This window comes from Crinia signifera, chromosome 4 (genome assembly GCF_055691185.1).
Source record: "Crinia signifera chromosome 4, ASM5569118v1, whole genome shotgun sequence".
In the NCBI taxonomy this organism is placed as follows: Eukaryota; Metazoa; Chordata; class Amphibia; order Anura; family Myobatrachidae; genus Crinia; species Crinia signifera.
In genome coordinates this window covers 171,572,182-171,591,137 of record NC_139220.1, presented here as the reverse complement: position 1 = coordinate 171,591,137, position 18,956 = coordinate 171,572,182, and the positions used below count along the sequence as shown (strand labels likewise).

The 18,956-nt window shown below is 44.4% G+C and overlaps 1 protein-coding gene across 2 annotated transcripts in view; it reads right to left on the bottom strand.

The window, feature by feature from the left end:
• The window catches only part of COG5 (component of oligomeric golgi complex 5), a 334,884-nt gene that overhangs the window by 9,912 nt on the left and 306,016 nt on the right, over nt 1-18,956 (bottom strand). For both annotated transcript variants that reach the window (XM_083182966.1, XM_083182965.1), the window contains exons 19-21: nt 11,316-11,392; nt 6,221-6,347; nt 1,950-2,029 (exon numbers count right to left, since the gene is read on the bottom strand). In XM_083182966.1, coding sequence (XP_083039092.1) covers nt 1,950-2,029; nt 6,221-6,347; nt 11,316-11,392 — 284 coding nt within the window. The remainder of the gene's footprint in view (nt 1-1,949; nt 2,030-6,220; nt 6,348-11,315; nt 11,393-18,956) is intronic.

Here is an 18,956-nt window from a genome sequence, read left to right as displayed (position 1 = left end):
CTAATATGGACTCTGACACAGATGTACATGCACACAGAACTAAACCTCTAGGCCATAACCCAACACAAGATGAAGGGCCAGATGCACTAAGCTTCAAAAGTGATAGTAGTAGTTTGTTTATTTATAAGGCGCCAAAAAGTGTCCGCAGCACCGTACATAGCAAACAAAAAAACTAATTACAAGGTAACGTACAGGGTGTGTTGATAAAATACGGCATAAATAGGGGTATAACTTGTAGAACTAAAATCAGCATCAGTTCTGAAGTAGGTGTGGAATTTGTCGAGGAGACTGAAGATGAAGTAGAGGAAGGGAAGAACCGGGCAGGAGCACTGGTGAGGTAAAGAGTTAGGGTGAGTACGTGCGGAAGGAGGGCGCTACTCATAAGAGTTAACAGACTAAAAGAAGGTGGGTGGACGAATGAAAAACAATAGGATAGGTAGGAATGGATGGAGTGGTAGGGTAGGCAGGATAGGAGGAGGAGGGATAGGCTAATCGGAAGAAGTGGGTTTTGAGGGAGCGCTTGAAGGAGGTAAGGGAATCAGAAAGCCTGATGGGTGGCGGGAGGTTGTTCCAGTGCAGCGGGAGGTTGTTCCAGTGCAGGGGGGCAGCGCGAGAGAAGTCTTGGACACGGGAGTGGGAGGAGGTGATTAGGTGAGAGGTGATAAAATGGAGAGTGATAAACAAACAGCCAATCAGCTCCTACCTGACATTTTTCAAACACAGTCTGGGACATAGAAGGTAGGAGCTGATTGGCTGGCTGTTTATCACTCTCCATTTTATCACTTTTGAAGCTTAGTGCATCTGGCCCGAAATATGCTGTTATAACGGGAAACTTGGTAGATGTGCTACATTATTATAACCCTGGCCTCTTTTACATAACTACCCCTCTCTAAGGCTATTACAACTGTTTCTACAATCACACCTCCATACTAAAGGCTGCTGTTACAGTTCTACAATGCGTAACTAGCACTGGTAACAGCCACCTCCCAGCTTATGCACCTACTGCATGCCCCAGCTACAGTATATTACACCCTCGCCACTGAAGGATGCTGCGATGCTCAGACGCTGCCCTGCATTAGACTGCGCGCATGCCTAGTAGTCTAATCCTGAAATCCCGGGATTTGACTCCCGGCGTTTTGGGGGCCAAATCCCGGGACCCCCCTGATCCTGGAATTGGCCACCCTAAGTGCTACTGAGCAGAAAGATGTAAAAAAAAAACCAAATATAGTGCTCTTTCTGCAATAGGATGCAGACGATAGTTAGCAGAACATATCTTGCATGTGTTTGCGCTGCCCATGCACTATTATCCATGCGTACGCAACTACAGGTAATACATCCCCTGCTATCAGAGGAATCTCTAGCACCAAGATCAGGACTGCTACACTATGTCAAGTATGTCAAAAATACAAAGAATATATATCTGGCGTAAAAAAAAACTCTATGGCAGGTGAGGCAGTGCCTCTCCTGGCTACCTTTTATGCACATCTCTTATCAAAACTCAGCGAATCTCCAGCAATATATACTGCTGCACATGTGTATAATGCCAGTATTGTCCCCCTGAGCTTCTATATTGTGTGCAAATCTGGGTCTGGTACTTGCCAGGGACTCCTCAGCCATTTACTTCACTGCATGTCCCTGAAAAATCTGGAGTCTCACATAGCTTCCAGGAGAGTAGATAAGTATAGCTCACTGTAGCTAAATATAAAAGATATTAGAGACTGCAAGAATCATACTCCATCCACTAACAAGAACCCGGAAACTCCCACTTCTTGATCTGCACTAATATGATAATCACTGCAGCTTCTCCAGCTCCTCCCAGTTTCCAATTAGCATTGAGATGTTGGTCACCCTGTATCGCCTATTCTAGAACATTTCATAGGAAAGTTCTGAAATGTTTGTTTTACTGTTCTGTGGTGAGGACACCTTTACAGTCATATTTACAGTCTTACCTTATAAGAATCAGTCTATCCTTCTCAGATGGGTGATCATCCAGCCACTGGGAATAACGTGCAATGGACCACTCCGCTCTCTGCAGAAAGAAAGAACCTCACATAAGTACAAATTACAATATACTTTGTAAATAAGACAATCATAGAATAAAATACGTTGTGGTTACTGTGAATTTCTAAAATAATTTGCCTTATGTGCTTGGAAGTTCATCTTGGGAGCTCATACGGTAAATCTGAGTTTTAATTCCCTATGTAAAATTAAACTTTAAACAGGCTTTAGTGCGGCCTGGTGACAAATGAATGTTCAGTAAGTGAATGGGCTTTTTGCAAACACTTTCTGGCAAGTTCCATGCACTTTATGGCAACTCAGCGTTTGCTGCAGTAGTAACAAGATATAAAGTAATATATAATGGTTATTCCAACTATGTATTTTTGGTGCATAACCAGTTAGGGATCTTAAGGTAGGAAATTAAATAGCGTTAACAAGAAAATAATGAAAAAATAACTATTTATAGGTATGCATTAAAAATTCCTAACCACATGCAATGACATATACAATGCAATGTCTCTTGCCTTTTGGTATGGCTGACAGAGCCCCAAAGTGGGAGAAACCTTGCACCAGATCCCCATAATACACTGGTCCGTATGCAATGCGGCCGACGAGGGGTTAAACGGCGGGGATCGTAGAAAACAAGGGATCCTCGCTGCTTAACCCCAGTGCCGGCCGCTCAACGTATACAACAATCTGGGGGAATCCTCGCTGTCACAGGATGGCAAGGATTGCTCCAAACCGCGAGGCTCCTGGAGCCCACTGCATTTACCCGCGAGTCTCGCTGTTCCAGTAGCCGAATAAGCCGATCCCCCCCTCGCTCCAAAAATGGAGCTAGGGGGAATCGGCGTATGCAGGGGGTCAGTTGAATACTGACCGGGCGAGTAGGCAGCACTGCTTGCTGTCACAGCTCGTCCCCAGCATTGAATAGGGTGCCAGACAGTTTCCCGACAACCCCCATAGAGGGAGAATAGAATAGAGAACTGAGCCACTGTGCCTGCAAGGGGCTTTGTTGCGCTCTCCCCGCTGTCTGAGTCCGGCCAGTCGGGATCCAGACGTCGGGCTAATGACTGTCGGGACCATATACCACACCCCATTGATTACACCCAACTATGTTAACATGTCTTTATCTTTTTGTTTCAAACATGTGTGCACAAAGAAGTGCTTAAGTATTCCTGCATGTATATACAAGACCTAGGTATATAAGAAATGACTGTTTGATTATACATCTAGACAACTTATCTCTTATATGCTCATTATTTAACATTTATTATTGCTGATAATTCATAATTTTTAAAACCCCCTTTTTTTTGCTATATTAGTTGTAATCTCGTAGACGTATTCACTACTGATTGTATGGAAAGAGAAAATGTAAAATGTATGCATTGTACACTGTTATTCAAGGATACCTTTTATTATATTTCATTCTTTGCAATGAAAAACTATTTTGAAAAAAAAAGATTTCCTGTATGTAAAGATTAATGACAATGTATTTCTTACATACAATAGAGTCATAAAAAGTTATACATACCTCCCAACTGTCACGATTACAGCCGGACAGTCCAGATTTTCGGGTCCTGTCCCACCCGCGTCAGGCATTGTCCTGCTGCGGGGGGTGGCAGTTGGGAGACCCCCCAATCTAATAGAATAGACGCTGTGCGCATGCGCACAGCGTCTATTCTCGTATGAAAATGAGGTTGCGACTAATTAGCATAAGCCGCAACCTCATTTGCATACACCCGCCCCCTTTTCGGCCGCGCGAGTGTCCCTATTTCATCAGCACAGAAGTTGGGAGGTATGCTTATAGAACAATAAGATGCTACTAACAATATATAAAGGGAAATACATTTATAATACTGCAGGTATGAAATACAGCATTTAACTAATAAAAGGCATAAAACAAGTCTTCTTGGTTACCAATCCTTTGTTGTGACCAAACTCTGACTATCAAGCTGGGTGCGCAATGTGCAATTTTAATGAACAGGATATCATTGTGCATATTGTTCAGTGTGTATTTATGAAATCATTAACGGATGTATGTGCAGGCGGATTGTTAATGATAAGTCCGATCATCTGAACATGCAGTCCAATCTGGTGATACAGTCAGTGACTGCAGGTTCAGTGGGTGTCCCGGTGATGGCAATGAAGGATACCATTAATGATGCTAGGGAACCTCAGATGCCCTGGCCCTCCGATGACTGCAGAAGGGAGAGAGATAAATAGTGCACAAGAAAACTGTAAATGAGCAAATTGTGTAAGTGCAAAACGCAGTGTCTCAAATGGTGACGTGCATAAAGTTCAAAGTGCATAAATGTCATTTAAAACGTTTCAATACTGGTAAGTGAAGTGTAAGTTTCTACTATCAGAAGATACTCAATGATATGCAATAGACTATCAGTATTATTAAGATGGGAGTGGGTACTTGTTTCTTAGCATGGCGCCCATCGCATTGTATACCATAACACTAAATATGGTATGCGATGCGATGCTGCGCGATGTTGTACAATAAAAAATTGTATGCCATACAATGGCATACGATTTTTTATTGTACAACCACCCAGATGGATCCTTACAATGTTAAATGCCCCCCCACTATCAATGCCAACCCGAAGCGTGGCGAGCGCAGCGAGCCCGCGAGGGGTGGCAGTACGCGTTCTCCGACCTTTTCATACCCCCACTATCCACGACGGCGTGGAGTTGATTATATATAGTGTGGCGAGCGCAGCGAGCCCGCGAGGGGTGGCGGTACGCGTTCTCCGACCTTTTCATACCCCCACTATCCACGTCGGCGTGGAGTTGATTATATATAGTGGGGCGAGCGCAGCGAGCCCGCGAGGGGTGGCGGTACGCGTTCTCCGACCTTTTCATACCCCCACTATCCACGTCGGCGTGGAGTTGATTATATATAGTGTGGCGAGCGCAGCGAGCCCGCGAGGGGTGGCGGTACGCGTTCTCCGACCTTTTCATACCCCCCACTATCCACGTCGGCGTGGAGTTGATTATATATAGTGTGGCGAGCGCAGCGAGCCCGCGAGGGGTGGCGGTACGCGTTCTCCGACCTTTTCATACCCCCACTATCCACGTCAGCGTGGAGTTGATTATATATAGTGTGGCGAGCGCAGCGAGCCCGCGAGGGGTGGCGGTACGCGTTCTCCGACCTTTTCATACCCCCACTATCCACGTCGGCGTGGAGTTGATTATATATAGTGTGGCGAGCGCAGCGAGCCCGCGAGGGGTGGCGGTACGCGTTCTCCGACCTTTTCATACCCCCACTATCCACGTCGGCGTGGAGTTGATTATATATAGTGTGGCGAGCGCAGCGAGCCCGCGAGGGGTGGCGGTACGCGTTCTCCGACCTTTTCATACCCCCACTATCCATGTCGGTGTGGAGTTGATTATATCATGTAAAGTAATACGCGTGCACTCGCCGCACTATCTAAAATCAACTCCACGCCGACGTGGATAGTGGGGGTATGAAAAGTCGGAGGATGCGTACCGCCGCTCGCCACGCTTCAGGTTCACGTTGATAGTGGGGGTGGCGTGGGGGTGCATTTAACATTGTAAGCACCCATTAGGGTGCTTATACAATAAAAAATCGTATCGCATCGTATGCAGCTATATGGCATGCAATGCGATGCAATGGCATAAGATGCCATAAGATGAAAAAATTGGGCGCCGTGCTAGGAAACAAGTACCTGGGAGTGTTATTTCAGATGGGATGTTGCTATGGGCAACCAATCAGAATCTAATTTTTATTTAGTTAGCACCTTCTAAAAGATATAGGTCCAGATGCACTAAGCTTCAACAGTGATAAAATGGAGAGTGATAAACAACCAGCCAATCAGCTGTTATTTTCAAACACAGCCTACAGCATGGCAGTTAGCAGCTGATTGGTTGCTTGTTTATCACTCTCCATTTTATCACTTTTCAAGACTTAGTACATCTTGCCCATAATCTGAATGGTTGCCCAGAGCAACCTCCCATCTGAAACAGAACTCCTTTCTTAGTAAAAAAAACGCCTCAGTATCTAGCAACAGGTGCTCATACAGCTGTTCAGTATATAGCTATCTCTATCGTTGCAAAACTTTGTCAAGGACAATCCAACATACAGTAGCAAAAGTCTATTAATTGTTTGGTGCAAATCTCAGGTCTGATACATTTCTTTTACAGTACAATGCTTTTCTGTCCCCTGTGGATTGTGGCCTATACTTCTATGTGTTACCTGATATGGAGACTTCAGTTCTGGCGGTGCCCTTGTGAAGAGGAACTGGAGAATGACACTGAAAGGGATTATATCTCCCACAGACGTGCTGTTGGCGATATGCTCACTGGTCTGAAACAGTAACGGTCTACAAGACAAAGATATTCAGTTACATTACATTTTCTGACTGCACATTTCATAAACTGTAAATGCAGGGGAAACAATTACTCTTGGACTAATAATTTGTGTGTGAATCAGCACAGTTATGTACTGAAAGGTCCACACTTGCTACAATTAGCAAGGACCTCCTGCATAACTCCGAACATTGAACTGCAGGGAAGAGGGACACTTTGCGCGCCCAAAATTTTGGGGGCGTGGCAAGGGTGTGACCAATTGCCATGAGGCCAAGCCCCCATTTTTGCCAACAGTCCCTCCCCAGGATACTGCCGGCCCCGAGCGGGATGCTGGGACGTCCCAGAATGTGCATCTTCAGAGCCGGCCTTAGGCATAGGCAAACTAGGCAACTGCCTTGGGCATTTGGAATGCCTAGGGGCATCAGCAGCTTCTGTTGATTAAAATGATATGCAGCATGCCTATATTCTGTGTGTGAGGGAGGCTGTATCTGCATATGAAATAGTGTATTCATGGAAATCACTGTAACATAGCATTCTGTATGCAGGTATAGCCACAGTCGCACACAGAATATATTCATGCCACATATCATTTTAATCATTGGAAGCTCCTTGTGTGTGCTGGTCATAACAATGCAAATAAGACGAATTTTCAGCAAAAAAAGGCACCCAACGTTAGCAGAACTGGCCAGGAGCTGCATGGCCTAATGAGGCAAGATGTATGAGGAAACGGTACTTGTTTCCTAGCACGGCCACAATCGCGGGCATCGCGGGTAATTTTTAATGGTGCGACCGACGCGATGCCCGCGATTTCCCATTGAAAAAGTCAAAATCGCGTCTGTCGCATCATATGCGGCCAAAAAAAGCATGCGATGGTCCCGACGCGATGCCCGCGATTTCCCATAGGGAACAATGTAAAATGCCTCAATTTACCCAAATCAACATAGGGAACAATGTTAAATGGGCCAGAGACTCCAAAAAACCCCCCTGACCAGTGAAATGGCCCCCCAAAAATAGTTAACGCCACCCCACGATCAACGTCAACCCGAAGCGTAGCGAGCCCGCGAGGGGCTGCGGTACGCGTCCTCCGACCTTTTCATACCCCCACTATCCACGTCGGCGTGGAGTTGAGAATAGATAGTGTGGCGACCCCCAAAAAAAACCCTGACCAGTGAAATGGCCCCCCAAAAATAGTTAACGCCACCCCAGTGGCGGTACGCGTCCTCCGACCTTTTCATACCCCCACTATCCACGTCGGAGTTGAGAATAGATAGTGTGGCGAGCGCAGCGAGCCACCGAGCCCGAAGCGTGGCGTGCCCCGCGAGGGGACGCGGATACCTGTGAAGCCCGCAAAGGGACGCGTTTACCTGTGAAGGTATCCGCGTCCGCTCGCCACGCTTCGGGCTCGGTGGCTCGCTGCGCTCGCCACACTATCTATTCTCAACTCCGACGTGGATAGTGGGGGTATGAAAAGGTCGGAGGACGCGTACCGCCACTGGGGTGGCGTTAACTATTTTTGGGGGGCCATTTCACTGGTCAGGGTTTTTTTTGGGGGTCTCTGGCCCATTTAACATTGTTCCCTATGTTGATTTGGTTAAATTGAGGCATTTTACATTGTTCCCTATGGGAAATCGCGGGCATCGCGTCGGTCGCATTGCATTCGATTTTTTAGCCTGCATGCGATGCCCCAGATCAAGATCGTTGTGGCCGTGCTAGGAAACAAGTACCGAGGAAACATCTGTATTCAAGCAGAGGCAGAGGTCACAGTATTAGCGGCTGTGCGAGTGCTGTCTGCGGGTGGGTTGGTTGTGCAATAGTGTTCGGCATATGTGTAAGGGGCATTATGTGTGTCGTGTGTATAAGGGCATTAATAATGTGCAACATACGTGTAATGGGCATTATGTGTGTCATGTGTATAAGGGCATTAATAATGTTCAACATATGTGTAAGGGGCATTATGTGTATGAAGGGCATTAATAAAGGTTGGCATAATGTGGCATTATGGTTATAAGGACATTAAAAATGTGTGTTATGTGTAAGGGGCATTACCGTGTGGTATTATTAGGGGTGCCGAGAAAAATGGGTAGGGGGTACAAATTACCCAGGCCAAAGTCTGATGGAAGGGCCCAGTGGGGGCCCGGCCCCCCTCCCCTTAAGTGACAGCAGCAGCTCTTCTCCTCTGCCCAGCACACACTGCTTTGTGCTGGGTTGCAGTGTGGCCATGGAGGTGCTTAAAATACAATATTTTCTCAGGATTTTTTTCTAAGGGTATAATGTGAATAATGTGAGGAGTAATGTACATCAGGTAAAGTGGTACTACTGTGTGATGTAACGTGAATAAGGGACACCACCGCATGATATAATGTGAATAAAGTTGCACTACTGTGTGGCATAATTTAAATTGGGGGTAAAATTATGTGGCCATGCCCCTTCCCAGCAAGAACACACCCCTGTTTGGGCTGCGCACCGAATGTGTGCACTGTTTCTATTTAAAATATTGCGGGTAGGAGCACCAAAATGATGACTGCTATGATGAGGGTTGATGGTGCTGGAAAAGGGGAGCAGGGTCAGAGGCGGATCTAGTGGCGGTGCTAGGGGGCACCAGCCAAAATCTTGCCTAGGGTGTAATTTAGGCTAGGGCCGTCTCTGTGCATCTTATTCGCAATGTGATGCAACAAGACAAGTCAGCATTGATACATTTTATATCTGACACTTGTACATCTGTGTACAAATAAGTATGACCAGAATGATGGCAGCATCAGTATATACCTTTACTGTGTTAAAAAGAAAAGTAAAAAAAAAAGAAGCAGATTAAAAACTAAAAAAATTCATGTACTTCTTACTGAAAAGCGGTAACTGGCACCAGACCTATGCCAGGCTTGGCAAATGCTTCATATTCAGAAATTGGCCTCAATCTGGTCATCATTAGTTGTAATTCCCTTAAAGTGCCCATAGACTTTAAAATTGCCGGATGCGATGAGATGTGCGCTCCCACACACACCCCATCCCAACAGCTCAAAAAGTATGTACTGCACAATTGTTGTGATGGATCGCATGAGACCCTGCTCCCCGCCTTGCCCGCCGGCGGGAGGGAGGTCCGAGGTCAGGTGGTCAGACAGCCAGCAGGTCCGACCGCCGACTCAGGTCTGATACGCACGGGACCGCGCATTGGACCTAAGGAGACATCAAACTGACCCAATTTTATGGCCGGATTCATCGGAATCGGCCCATTGTATGGGGGCTTTTAGAATAGCTTGGTTGTGCCAGTGTCTTGAGCCGTATGATGCGTAGAGGCTATGTATGAGGACACATCTGTATACACACTGATCGTGGCTAGCAAATATCGTAATGCATTTTCTGAGTGGCAGTTTACCATCAGTTACTTCTTTACAATTGAAACTGCTTCCAGAAATAACTGCTTATATAAACAGCACCAGCACAGAAGCTGCAGGGAACAAAGCAAACACACTGTGTGCTATAATTGTACATGGGATTTTTTTTTTAGCCTCACTTCCAATACATGTGTATTTTCATCTGCAAGATTAGTTTACTTTAGCTTTACTAAATATAATGAATGGAAATAAATGAACATCATTAGAGTGGCAATTACAAAAGGATGGTTAAAATGTTTAAAATACATAGCACAGTTATTTTCTATTTGGTACTGTTTATAACTTTCCATTTACTGAGCTGACTTTGTATTTTGTACATCAATCACAAATTAAATCACATACGAGGCAAATATTCTTGAAGAATTTACAGCCAAACCAACAGGCATTGTTCACTTCAGACACACATGCATATATGCGGAAGGTGAAGAGTTAATAGGGATCACTGATGCAACATGTTAAACAGTGCTGTTACAGGGTGTATGGCACCATGACATTGCCCCAAGGGGGCGGAGCTGCCCACACTGGGAAGTACAGCACTCCAGGAAGCTAAACAGGCTGCTGGGAGCATACCTACATCATGTAAAGTAGGCTTCAGGTGATACTGGCTGTAGGATGCCATACCATGCACCCTGCTAGCCCAATGCAGGGGCATGGGGCAACAATGCCACTCACATGCATAGGCAGTCCCAGTTCCAAATTTCATTTTCTTTAAAGAAATAAATTGGGGCTAAAAAAGGGCATGGCCTCACAGCATGGGATACAGTGGGATTGGTAACGCAGGAAAAGATTATCCTATACTCCTTACATTGCCCAACAAATGAAGATTAGTGTACTATTTTGTCCCAAATTCTTTCAAATTGCACATTTTTAATTCCCTGACATTAACCAATATCAGAGACACACACTGGACTATGGGTTTGGCGGCCGGGGTGGCGGTAGGGAATAGCAGGCAGGCGGTGCAGTGACCAGCAAGGGCGTGCGGCCAGGAAGGAGGGCTTTGATGGATGCATAAATAATAAACGATGTTTTGGACGAATGGGTTGTCAGTGCTATACATATTATATTAAGTTTGGTAGCCAGGTTGAAATGAGCACGAGTCATTAGATCTACAGTAAAAAGGTTGATGGTCAAAAGGTTGGCAACTATTGGTCAACAGTAAAAAGATTGATATATCAATAAGGTCGACCTGGGAAAATGTCAACATGAGTTTTTCATGTTTTTTTGTGTCTCTGTCGACAAAGGTCAACACCATATAAGGGTACCACTACGATAATCTAACTGTATGCCCACCTTTTTTCATGTCGAATGGTTTCATGCCAACTTTTTGCTTGTGTCATCATTTTGACCATGTTAACCTAATGCATGTTGACTTTTTCTTGTGTCCACATTTATTTTAATGGTCGACCTAATGACTGCATACCATTGAAACATGGGAGTAGACATTTGTCACCAATGTATGGTGTCTATGATTCAGCATTGCAGAGTATATGGTTGCTTTTTTTTTGTCAAGATACTAATAAGCTATAACAGAGATATACGTATTTTTGTCATGTTTTCAAGAAAACTATATGTTTCATTATAAAGGAAACTTACCTGAATGATCTCAAAAGCCTGTATGATTTTCCAAGATCAGCCACCCTTCTGCACAGGGGAGCCACTGCCAATTCCATCTATAAAACAAATACACGCTTCTGTAGCATAATGCTGATCACATACAGGCTGCAGGTCCATTACATGAGAAGCCCATGTATCTATTATTATTGCATGAGGTACATGTGTTACAATTACATCGCCTAGACGTTCACGACCACGGACAATGGCATTATTACTTTGCATGGAAAATAGATTTCCATAAACTTCTGAAATAAGCATGTCTCATTGTACAGTACATTCTGAGTATGTCACTGTGTATTACATTTGTCAACAAATCTGCGTTAAAGGACTATACAAACACTGGACACAATGCCTGATTTGCACAGTTAATTTAGTAAAGGATAAGGTTCCTATACATCAGGAAAACCCTATATATTCCCTCATTTCACTGACAAATTCCATCATTCACAGCAGTGTTATAATGTGTGCAAGACTCCTGCTGTGACATTCCCTTTTAGTTGCTATGAGAACAGCAGCAGGCCATTTAAAGCCCAGATGCTGAGCTTGTGTGGATTCTATAATAGGTTAGCCCTGGATGAAATTGACTTAGTTAACCTGAAGCTACTATCTCACACAGGAACCACCGCCACAGATACCTGCCTGATCACACAGGCTGAAACATCAGCCATTGTGTACAGTGTCCCTGCCAAGAATACAGGGGCCCCTCACAGAGGTGTAACTTCATCCCAGTTTCCCGGAGGCAAAATAAATGCCCCCGTCCCTTCTGACAGCATTGGGTGATGCTGCTGTTTTCACCTGTTCTGGTAACTGAAATAAGGCAGTAATTTTTTGTAATACTATACCCTGATAATGACATTATAATACATATTGAAATATTGGTAATATATGCTATTTGAGTTAAAAACTACAAGTAATATAAAGTACATGTGCATCTCCAATGCTTTCTTGCAGGATCAGCACAGCTCTGTGAGCTGCCCTGCCAGCAGCTACACAGCAAGAGTAGCATCTTTATTTTGCCCAGCCATTCCCTCACGCTGCCCATACTAAACTCACCTATGCTACTGTACGTCTGCCAACATAGTGTATGTCGCAGCTTGCAGTCAGGTGGGCATATCTTTCAGGATGCTGCCTCCTACTGGTGGGGAGAGACTCAGAACATTACTGAGCACACTCCCTGATAGGCTGCGGGGGGCAGTAATCCCCCCTCCTCTGGAAGTTTTCCTTAACCACGGCACCGTGATGGCTCCTCAGTCAGGCTTGGGGGCTGTTAGTGATAGCAATTGTCCTTTGGCTACTTGTTAGTAGGAGTTAGTCACCTTAACCGACTAACTCCTACTAACAAGTAGCCAAAGGACAATTGCTATCAATAACATCGGCTAAAAATCGGTCATGATATCGAATCCCATTGAGAAAATTTGATGTGTGCTTATTATTCTTAATTGCTTGAATGTATGTTTTATGTTTTTATGGTTATGTCATATGAATTTTTTCTACTGTACAATTATTGAACAGTTTCTTAGCGCCCTCTGAAACCTCTTTCTTTTTTCATATATATATATATATATATATATATATATATATATATATATATATATATATGTATATGTATATATATAATATATATATATATGACAAGGCTCATGGATAGGAATATGCTGCATGGATTGTTTAACACATGGGTCTTCAACCTATGGCCCCCCAGATGCTGTGAAACATGCATTGCCACATTTTTTCCTATAAAAGCATGCCAAAACTGTCAGGGCATGCTGGGACATGTAGTTCCACAACATCTGGAGGGCCACAGGTTGAAGACCTGTGGTTTAACAGCTCCCTCAGGAACAATGATCCATGACATGCTATTGAATTGATTCCTGTGATATGCTTTTTTCATTGACCACTAAAAAAAACTTTTAGCATTTGCAAACGGTGGTGTGCTGGTTCTTCTGTTCTTGCTTGCTTTGGATAAGAATTGTGGATATATGAAATTGTATGCTCCAGCACCTGCATCATTTAACACTTAAGTGTGCGGTTTCTCCACTCATATATATATATATATATTTACAGTTTCTTATTCAGTGCAGCAAATTCTCTTGCGCTTTACAAAAGGAGACAGTGATCAAACAAACTTGATAGTAACAAACCAACATAGAAGTAGGAGGGCCCTGCTTGCAAGTTTACAATCTATAGGGATAATAAAGGGATACATCAGGATAAGTTTCCATGCATGGCAGTCCCACCAAATTACAAGACAGTCCTGATGGGATGCAATTAGTTTATGTGGGGGTTCTGAAATATGATAAGCTTGTCTGAAGAGGTGAGTTTTGCGTTTTCGGGAACGCTTGAATGTTTGGAGGCTAGAGTCTTAATGTGCGTGGAAAGGCATTCCATATAATGGGAAGAAAGTCCTGCAATTGTGAATGGGAACTAGTAATGAGTGTGGATGAGAGACGCAGATCTTGTGCAGAGCGGAGAGGTCTGGTGGGTATATATTTTGAGATAAGAGAACAGATATAGGTTGGTGTAGTCAGGTTAACTGCCTTGAATGTGAGTAGAAGTATTTTGAATTGAACACAGCAAAATACAGGCAACCAATGGAGTGACTGACAGAGCGGATCTGCAGACGGTGAACGTCTAGCTAGGAAGATCAGCCTTGCAGTTGCATTTAAAATGGATTGTAGTGGTAAGAGCCTTTTCTTAGGAAGACCGGTAAGGAGGTTATTGCAGTAATCAATGTGCGATATCATGAGTACATGGATCCGAGTTTTTGCAGTGTTGGTATGGTACAAACAAATTTTGGATATGTTTTTTTTAGAGGCATTTAACATAATCTGAACAAGTATAAAGTGCAGGTGCAAGAAAAGTGACCCATGCTTACACACACACAATCCATCTGGTGGGTGGCACTCAAAAGCACAAAAAAAATCACTCAAGATACATTAGGCAAAAGAAACGTGTATTGAAGCGCTTTCGCATTTGTGTGTCCTGTATTTTTTTTTTAAGAAAAACGCATGTCTACCTTTTCATGTGTTGACCATTGCCATTCCAAAATGTTGCTTGTGTCAACCTTAGCAGTCCTTCCTTCCCTTCTACCCATCTATGTTCCAGGTCAGAGGACCAGGCCCCACCCCTTTCTTCCCCTCGGTCAGCATATGGGGATTTCATGGGCGTTTTCATCAGAACACTTGGCTAATGGACAGATAACCGGATGTCCGCTGCCCGCCCCTATTCCCTCAGAACAACCTTAGATCCGCATGCACATTCCACATCATTCGATGGTCGCCAACCATCGAATGATGTGGATGCTACCCCGCAGGCTGCAAATGGATGTTTATGTAAAACATCTATTCACAACCAGTGCGTGCGAACATTCGCAAGGTGTAATATGGTGGACTCACAGCCTTGCAAATCAACCAGAATAGCCAACATAGTGTAGTGATGTAGTGCGGAGCATTGAGGGTATTTAGTGTAGTGATGTAGTGTGGCATATAGGTGGATGTAGTGGTTTAGTGCGGCATATAGAAGGATGTAGTGATGCAGTGTGGCGTATAGGGTGGATGTAGTCTAGGGATGTACTTCTGCATACTATATAGGGGATGTATTATAGCAACTTAGTGAGATGTAGTGTAGTGATCTACTATGGCATATAAAAAAGGTAATGTAGTAATGATCTGTGCTGCTGGATGAGGGGTGCTTTGCTGGGAGAGGGGTGATGGGTCAGAGGCTGTGCTAGAGAGCACCAGCCAAAATCTTGCTTGTGGCATCAAATTGGTTAGGACTGGTTCTGGGAATGGCAGCACATTCACATAGAACTCCTTCTATAGAGAAAGTTATATCAGAAATGGCCTGTACCATGACCCTGCCAGAAATATCCTAGCCTTCATACCGAATTACAACTTCTAAGTAAAGCAGTGTTTTATTTGGACCCTTGAATTAGCGGGCTATATAAATGGCCTATTAACCAATACTAGTTGTACAAGTAATCTTATCCTAGTACCCGACAAATGATTTTATAATGAATAGATTAAACTCATGCAGTTTCATTTGGTGTGAATTAAATTGTCAGATAAATGTCAATAAATTTTGATTGACCCACAGAATGCAGGTCAGACTGATTAAGCACAGGAAAAGGTTACAACTGAAACAATAACAGAGAACAAAGACAGATTCATTCTGGGTAAAGAAACAGAGGAAATCATGCAACAATATTGAAAATAGACTCAAGTATAAAGCTGGTAAGCCATATACCATTCTTTCCATTCATACATGGCTAATTATAAAAAATACTGTTAGAAAGAGTTATTATTTTGACACTATAATCTTTCTGCAGCTGCATCGGTATAAATATAGTGATTCATTAATTATTTGTCAAATGACACTGCAAACATTAACCTTTTGGAAGCGAAGTGGAAATTGGATTTATTCCTAAATGCAGCCCTCCTAGGTGTGGGGTTAGAAGAGAGCACACTGAACACTGCCCATCCTGATCACTCAGTACACATAATCTGACCATGCCTGCTAAGGTACAGTAATAAGCAGTGACATATGGATACTGGGCAAGGTTGGGCCAGGGGCACTGATTAAAATCACTGGGGATGAGTCCTTAAACAGACTTTGAACAGGTCTGAATTGCCAACATTGTATGAAGGCAGGTGTAATATAAATCATAAATACATCAGTCCCATGCTATTTCTTGCTACTTCTGACACTGCGAAAATACAGCTACCTGCATGGCAAACATAGGACGCACTGGGGCGGATGCACACATCGCACTGCTGGGGAATACAGTGGGTAAAGCATTGCTTAGTTTTGAGCTTCTATCAGTAAGTAATGCTTTTCAACCCTAAAGGTGCCCACACACGCACCGATCCCGGCGGTGCTATGCTATGCGATGGGGTGCGCGCTCCCGCGGCACCTCATCGCACAGTACAAAAAGTATGTGCTGCACATACTTTTTGTACTAGCTTTTTATCGCATAGCATCGCATGCACAAGGCATACGATGCGATGCTAGGTGTGCTAGTTAAGCACAGAACGCACGCCGGGATCGATGCGTCTGTGGGCACCTTAACATGCTGCAGAATAGTGATGGCCATTATAAAGGGCCTATAGAGTAATTATTGCAAAAGAAAAAAGGGTACTTGTGTACTATCACGGCGCCCATCGCAGACCATATCGCATACGATGCGATATCGGCCGATGTTGTACAATGGCATACAATTTTAAAATTGTGGTACTCTTTACCTAGAACGGCGCCCACGATGTCCATCGCGGTCATCGGGGGTAAAAAATTGCGGGCATCGCGGCCATCGCATGCACTAAAAAAACGGGTGCGACGCGATGCCCGCGATTTCCCATAGAGATCAATGTTAAAAGTGTCAATGGACGCGATTTTTGTGTTCAATGCCTCAATGCCCGCGATTTTTCCATAGGAAACAATGTTAAATGGGCCAAAGAGCCCTAATAGTCCCCCTGAAGCCAGAAATGGCCCCCACAATTGTTAACGCCACCCCACAATCAACGTGAACCCGAAGCGTGGCGAGCGTGGCGAGCGCAGCGGTACGCGTCCTCCGACCTTTTCATACCCCCACTATCCACGTCGGCGTGGAGTTGAGAATAGAATAGTGTGGCGAGCGCAGCGAACCACCGAGCCCGAAGCGTGGCGAGCGCAGCGCGCCCCGCGAGGGGACGCGGATACCTTCACAGGTAAACGCGTCCCTTCGCGGGCTTCACAGGTATCCGCGTCCCCTCACTGCGCTCGCCACACTATTCTATTCTCAACTCCACGCCGACGTGGATAGTGGGGGTATGAAAAGGTCGGAGGACGCGTACCGCCGCCCCACGCGGGCTCGCTGCGCTCGCCACGCTTCGGGTTCACGTTGATCGTGGGGTGGCGTTAACAATTGTGGGGGCCATTTCAGACTTCAGGGGGACTATTTGGGCTCTGTGGCCCATTTAACATTGTTTCCTATGGAAAAATCGCGGGCATTGAGGCATTGAACACTAAAATTGCGTCCATTGACACTTTTAACATTGTTCCCTATGGGAAATCGCGGGCATCGCGTCGCACCCGTTTTTTAGTGCATGCGATGGCCGCGATGGGCGCCGTGCTAGGTAAAGAGTACCAAAATTGTATGCCCTTGTATATGGTATACAATTCGATGGGATGCGATTATAAATTGTATAAGCACCCTAATGCTTACAATGCTTAAATGCACCCCCACGCCACCCCCCCAGTATAAACGTGAACCCGAAGCATGGCGAGCGCAGCGAGCCCGCGAGGGTCGGCGGTACGCGTCCTACGACCTTTTCATACCCCCACTATCCACGTCGGCATGGAGTTGATTTTATAAAGTGTGGCAAGCGCAGCGAGCCACCAAGCCCGAAGCGTGGCGAGCCCCGCATCCCCTCGCGGGCTTCACAGGTATCCGCGTCCCCTCGCGGGGCTCGCCACACTTCGGGCTCGGTGGCTCGCCACACTTTATGAAATCAACTCCACGCCGAAGTGGATAGTGGGGGTATGAAAAGGTCGTAGGACGCGTACCGCCGCCGCTCGCCACGCTTCGGGTTCACGTTTATAGTGGGGGGGGGTGGCGTGGGGGTGCATTTAAGCATTGTAAGCACCCATTAGGGTGCTTATACAATTTAATATCGTATATGCGTTAATATCGTATATGCGTTAAAATCGCATCGCATGCCATCGGGTGTATGGCATGCAATGCGATTAAAAAATCGGGCGACTAATTATCGGGGCGCCGTGCTAGTACACAAGTACCGAAAAAAGACAACTCTTTTCTGGGTGCACTCTTATTTAAGAATAATATGTATAAGTGTGATGGTTAGTATATGATCTTGTGACCACATACTCTGCAAAAAGACCAGTATATACTGACCACAGATAAATGAGACACCTAAATATCAGATAGATATATTTGAAAACACAGGGGTGCTCAATGCAGCCATTATTCTTTATTATTATTATTCTTTGGACTCCTCCAAGCTGCTAGCAAGAGACATTTAGTAATTCTTCAGATAAATCAATTTTAGACAATATGTAGGTGTGGATGGGGGACTGCCAATTCAGCACTAACATAGTAATAGCGTTTTATACTGTATATTATATAATGTTACGTAGAATGTTTTTATTCTGCTTCTTATTACGCTGTGTAACATGTGGGAGCCATTTTGTGAACAGCACATAGAATGTACATTATGTGAGACAGTTGTTAGGTTTTCTAAAAACATTTTTCCACAAATTGCTCAGCACTTCACAAGGCAACAAAGAAAATAATCATTTTGTCTGCAGAATCCAAATAAGTACTAAAACATGGGGAAAGAAAGTAATTTATTTAAAACATGCTTTACAAATTATTATTTTTTTATTCGATTACCTAATTTGTTACCGGCGTTCAACCAAAGCCATTTCAAGAACATTCAGTAGATTCCAATTTTACAGAATAACCTCCTTTCCCATCAGTATTTCTACTAAAGGGACTGTAATTTAAATCCACCACATACAAATTAAAGTGAGAATGAAAATATGATTCAAGTGAAGACTGCAGCATGTCTTTACTGGAAGCCACATGTGCTGAAATGACAATATCATGAACAATCGTTTAGTTTT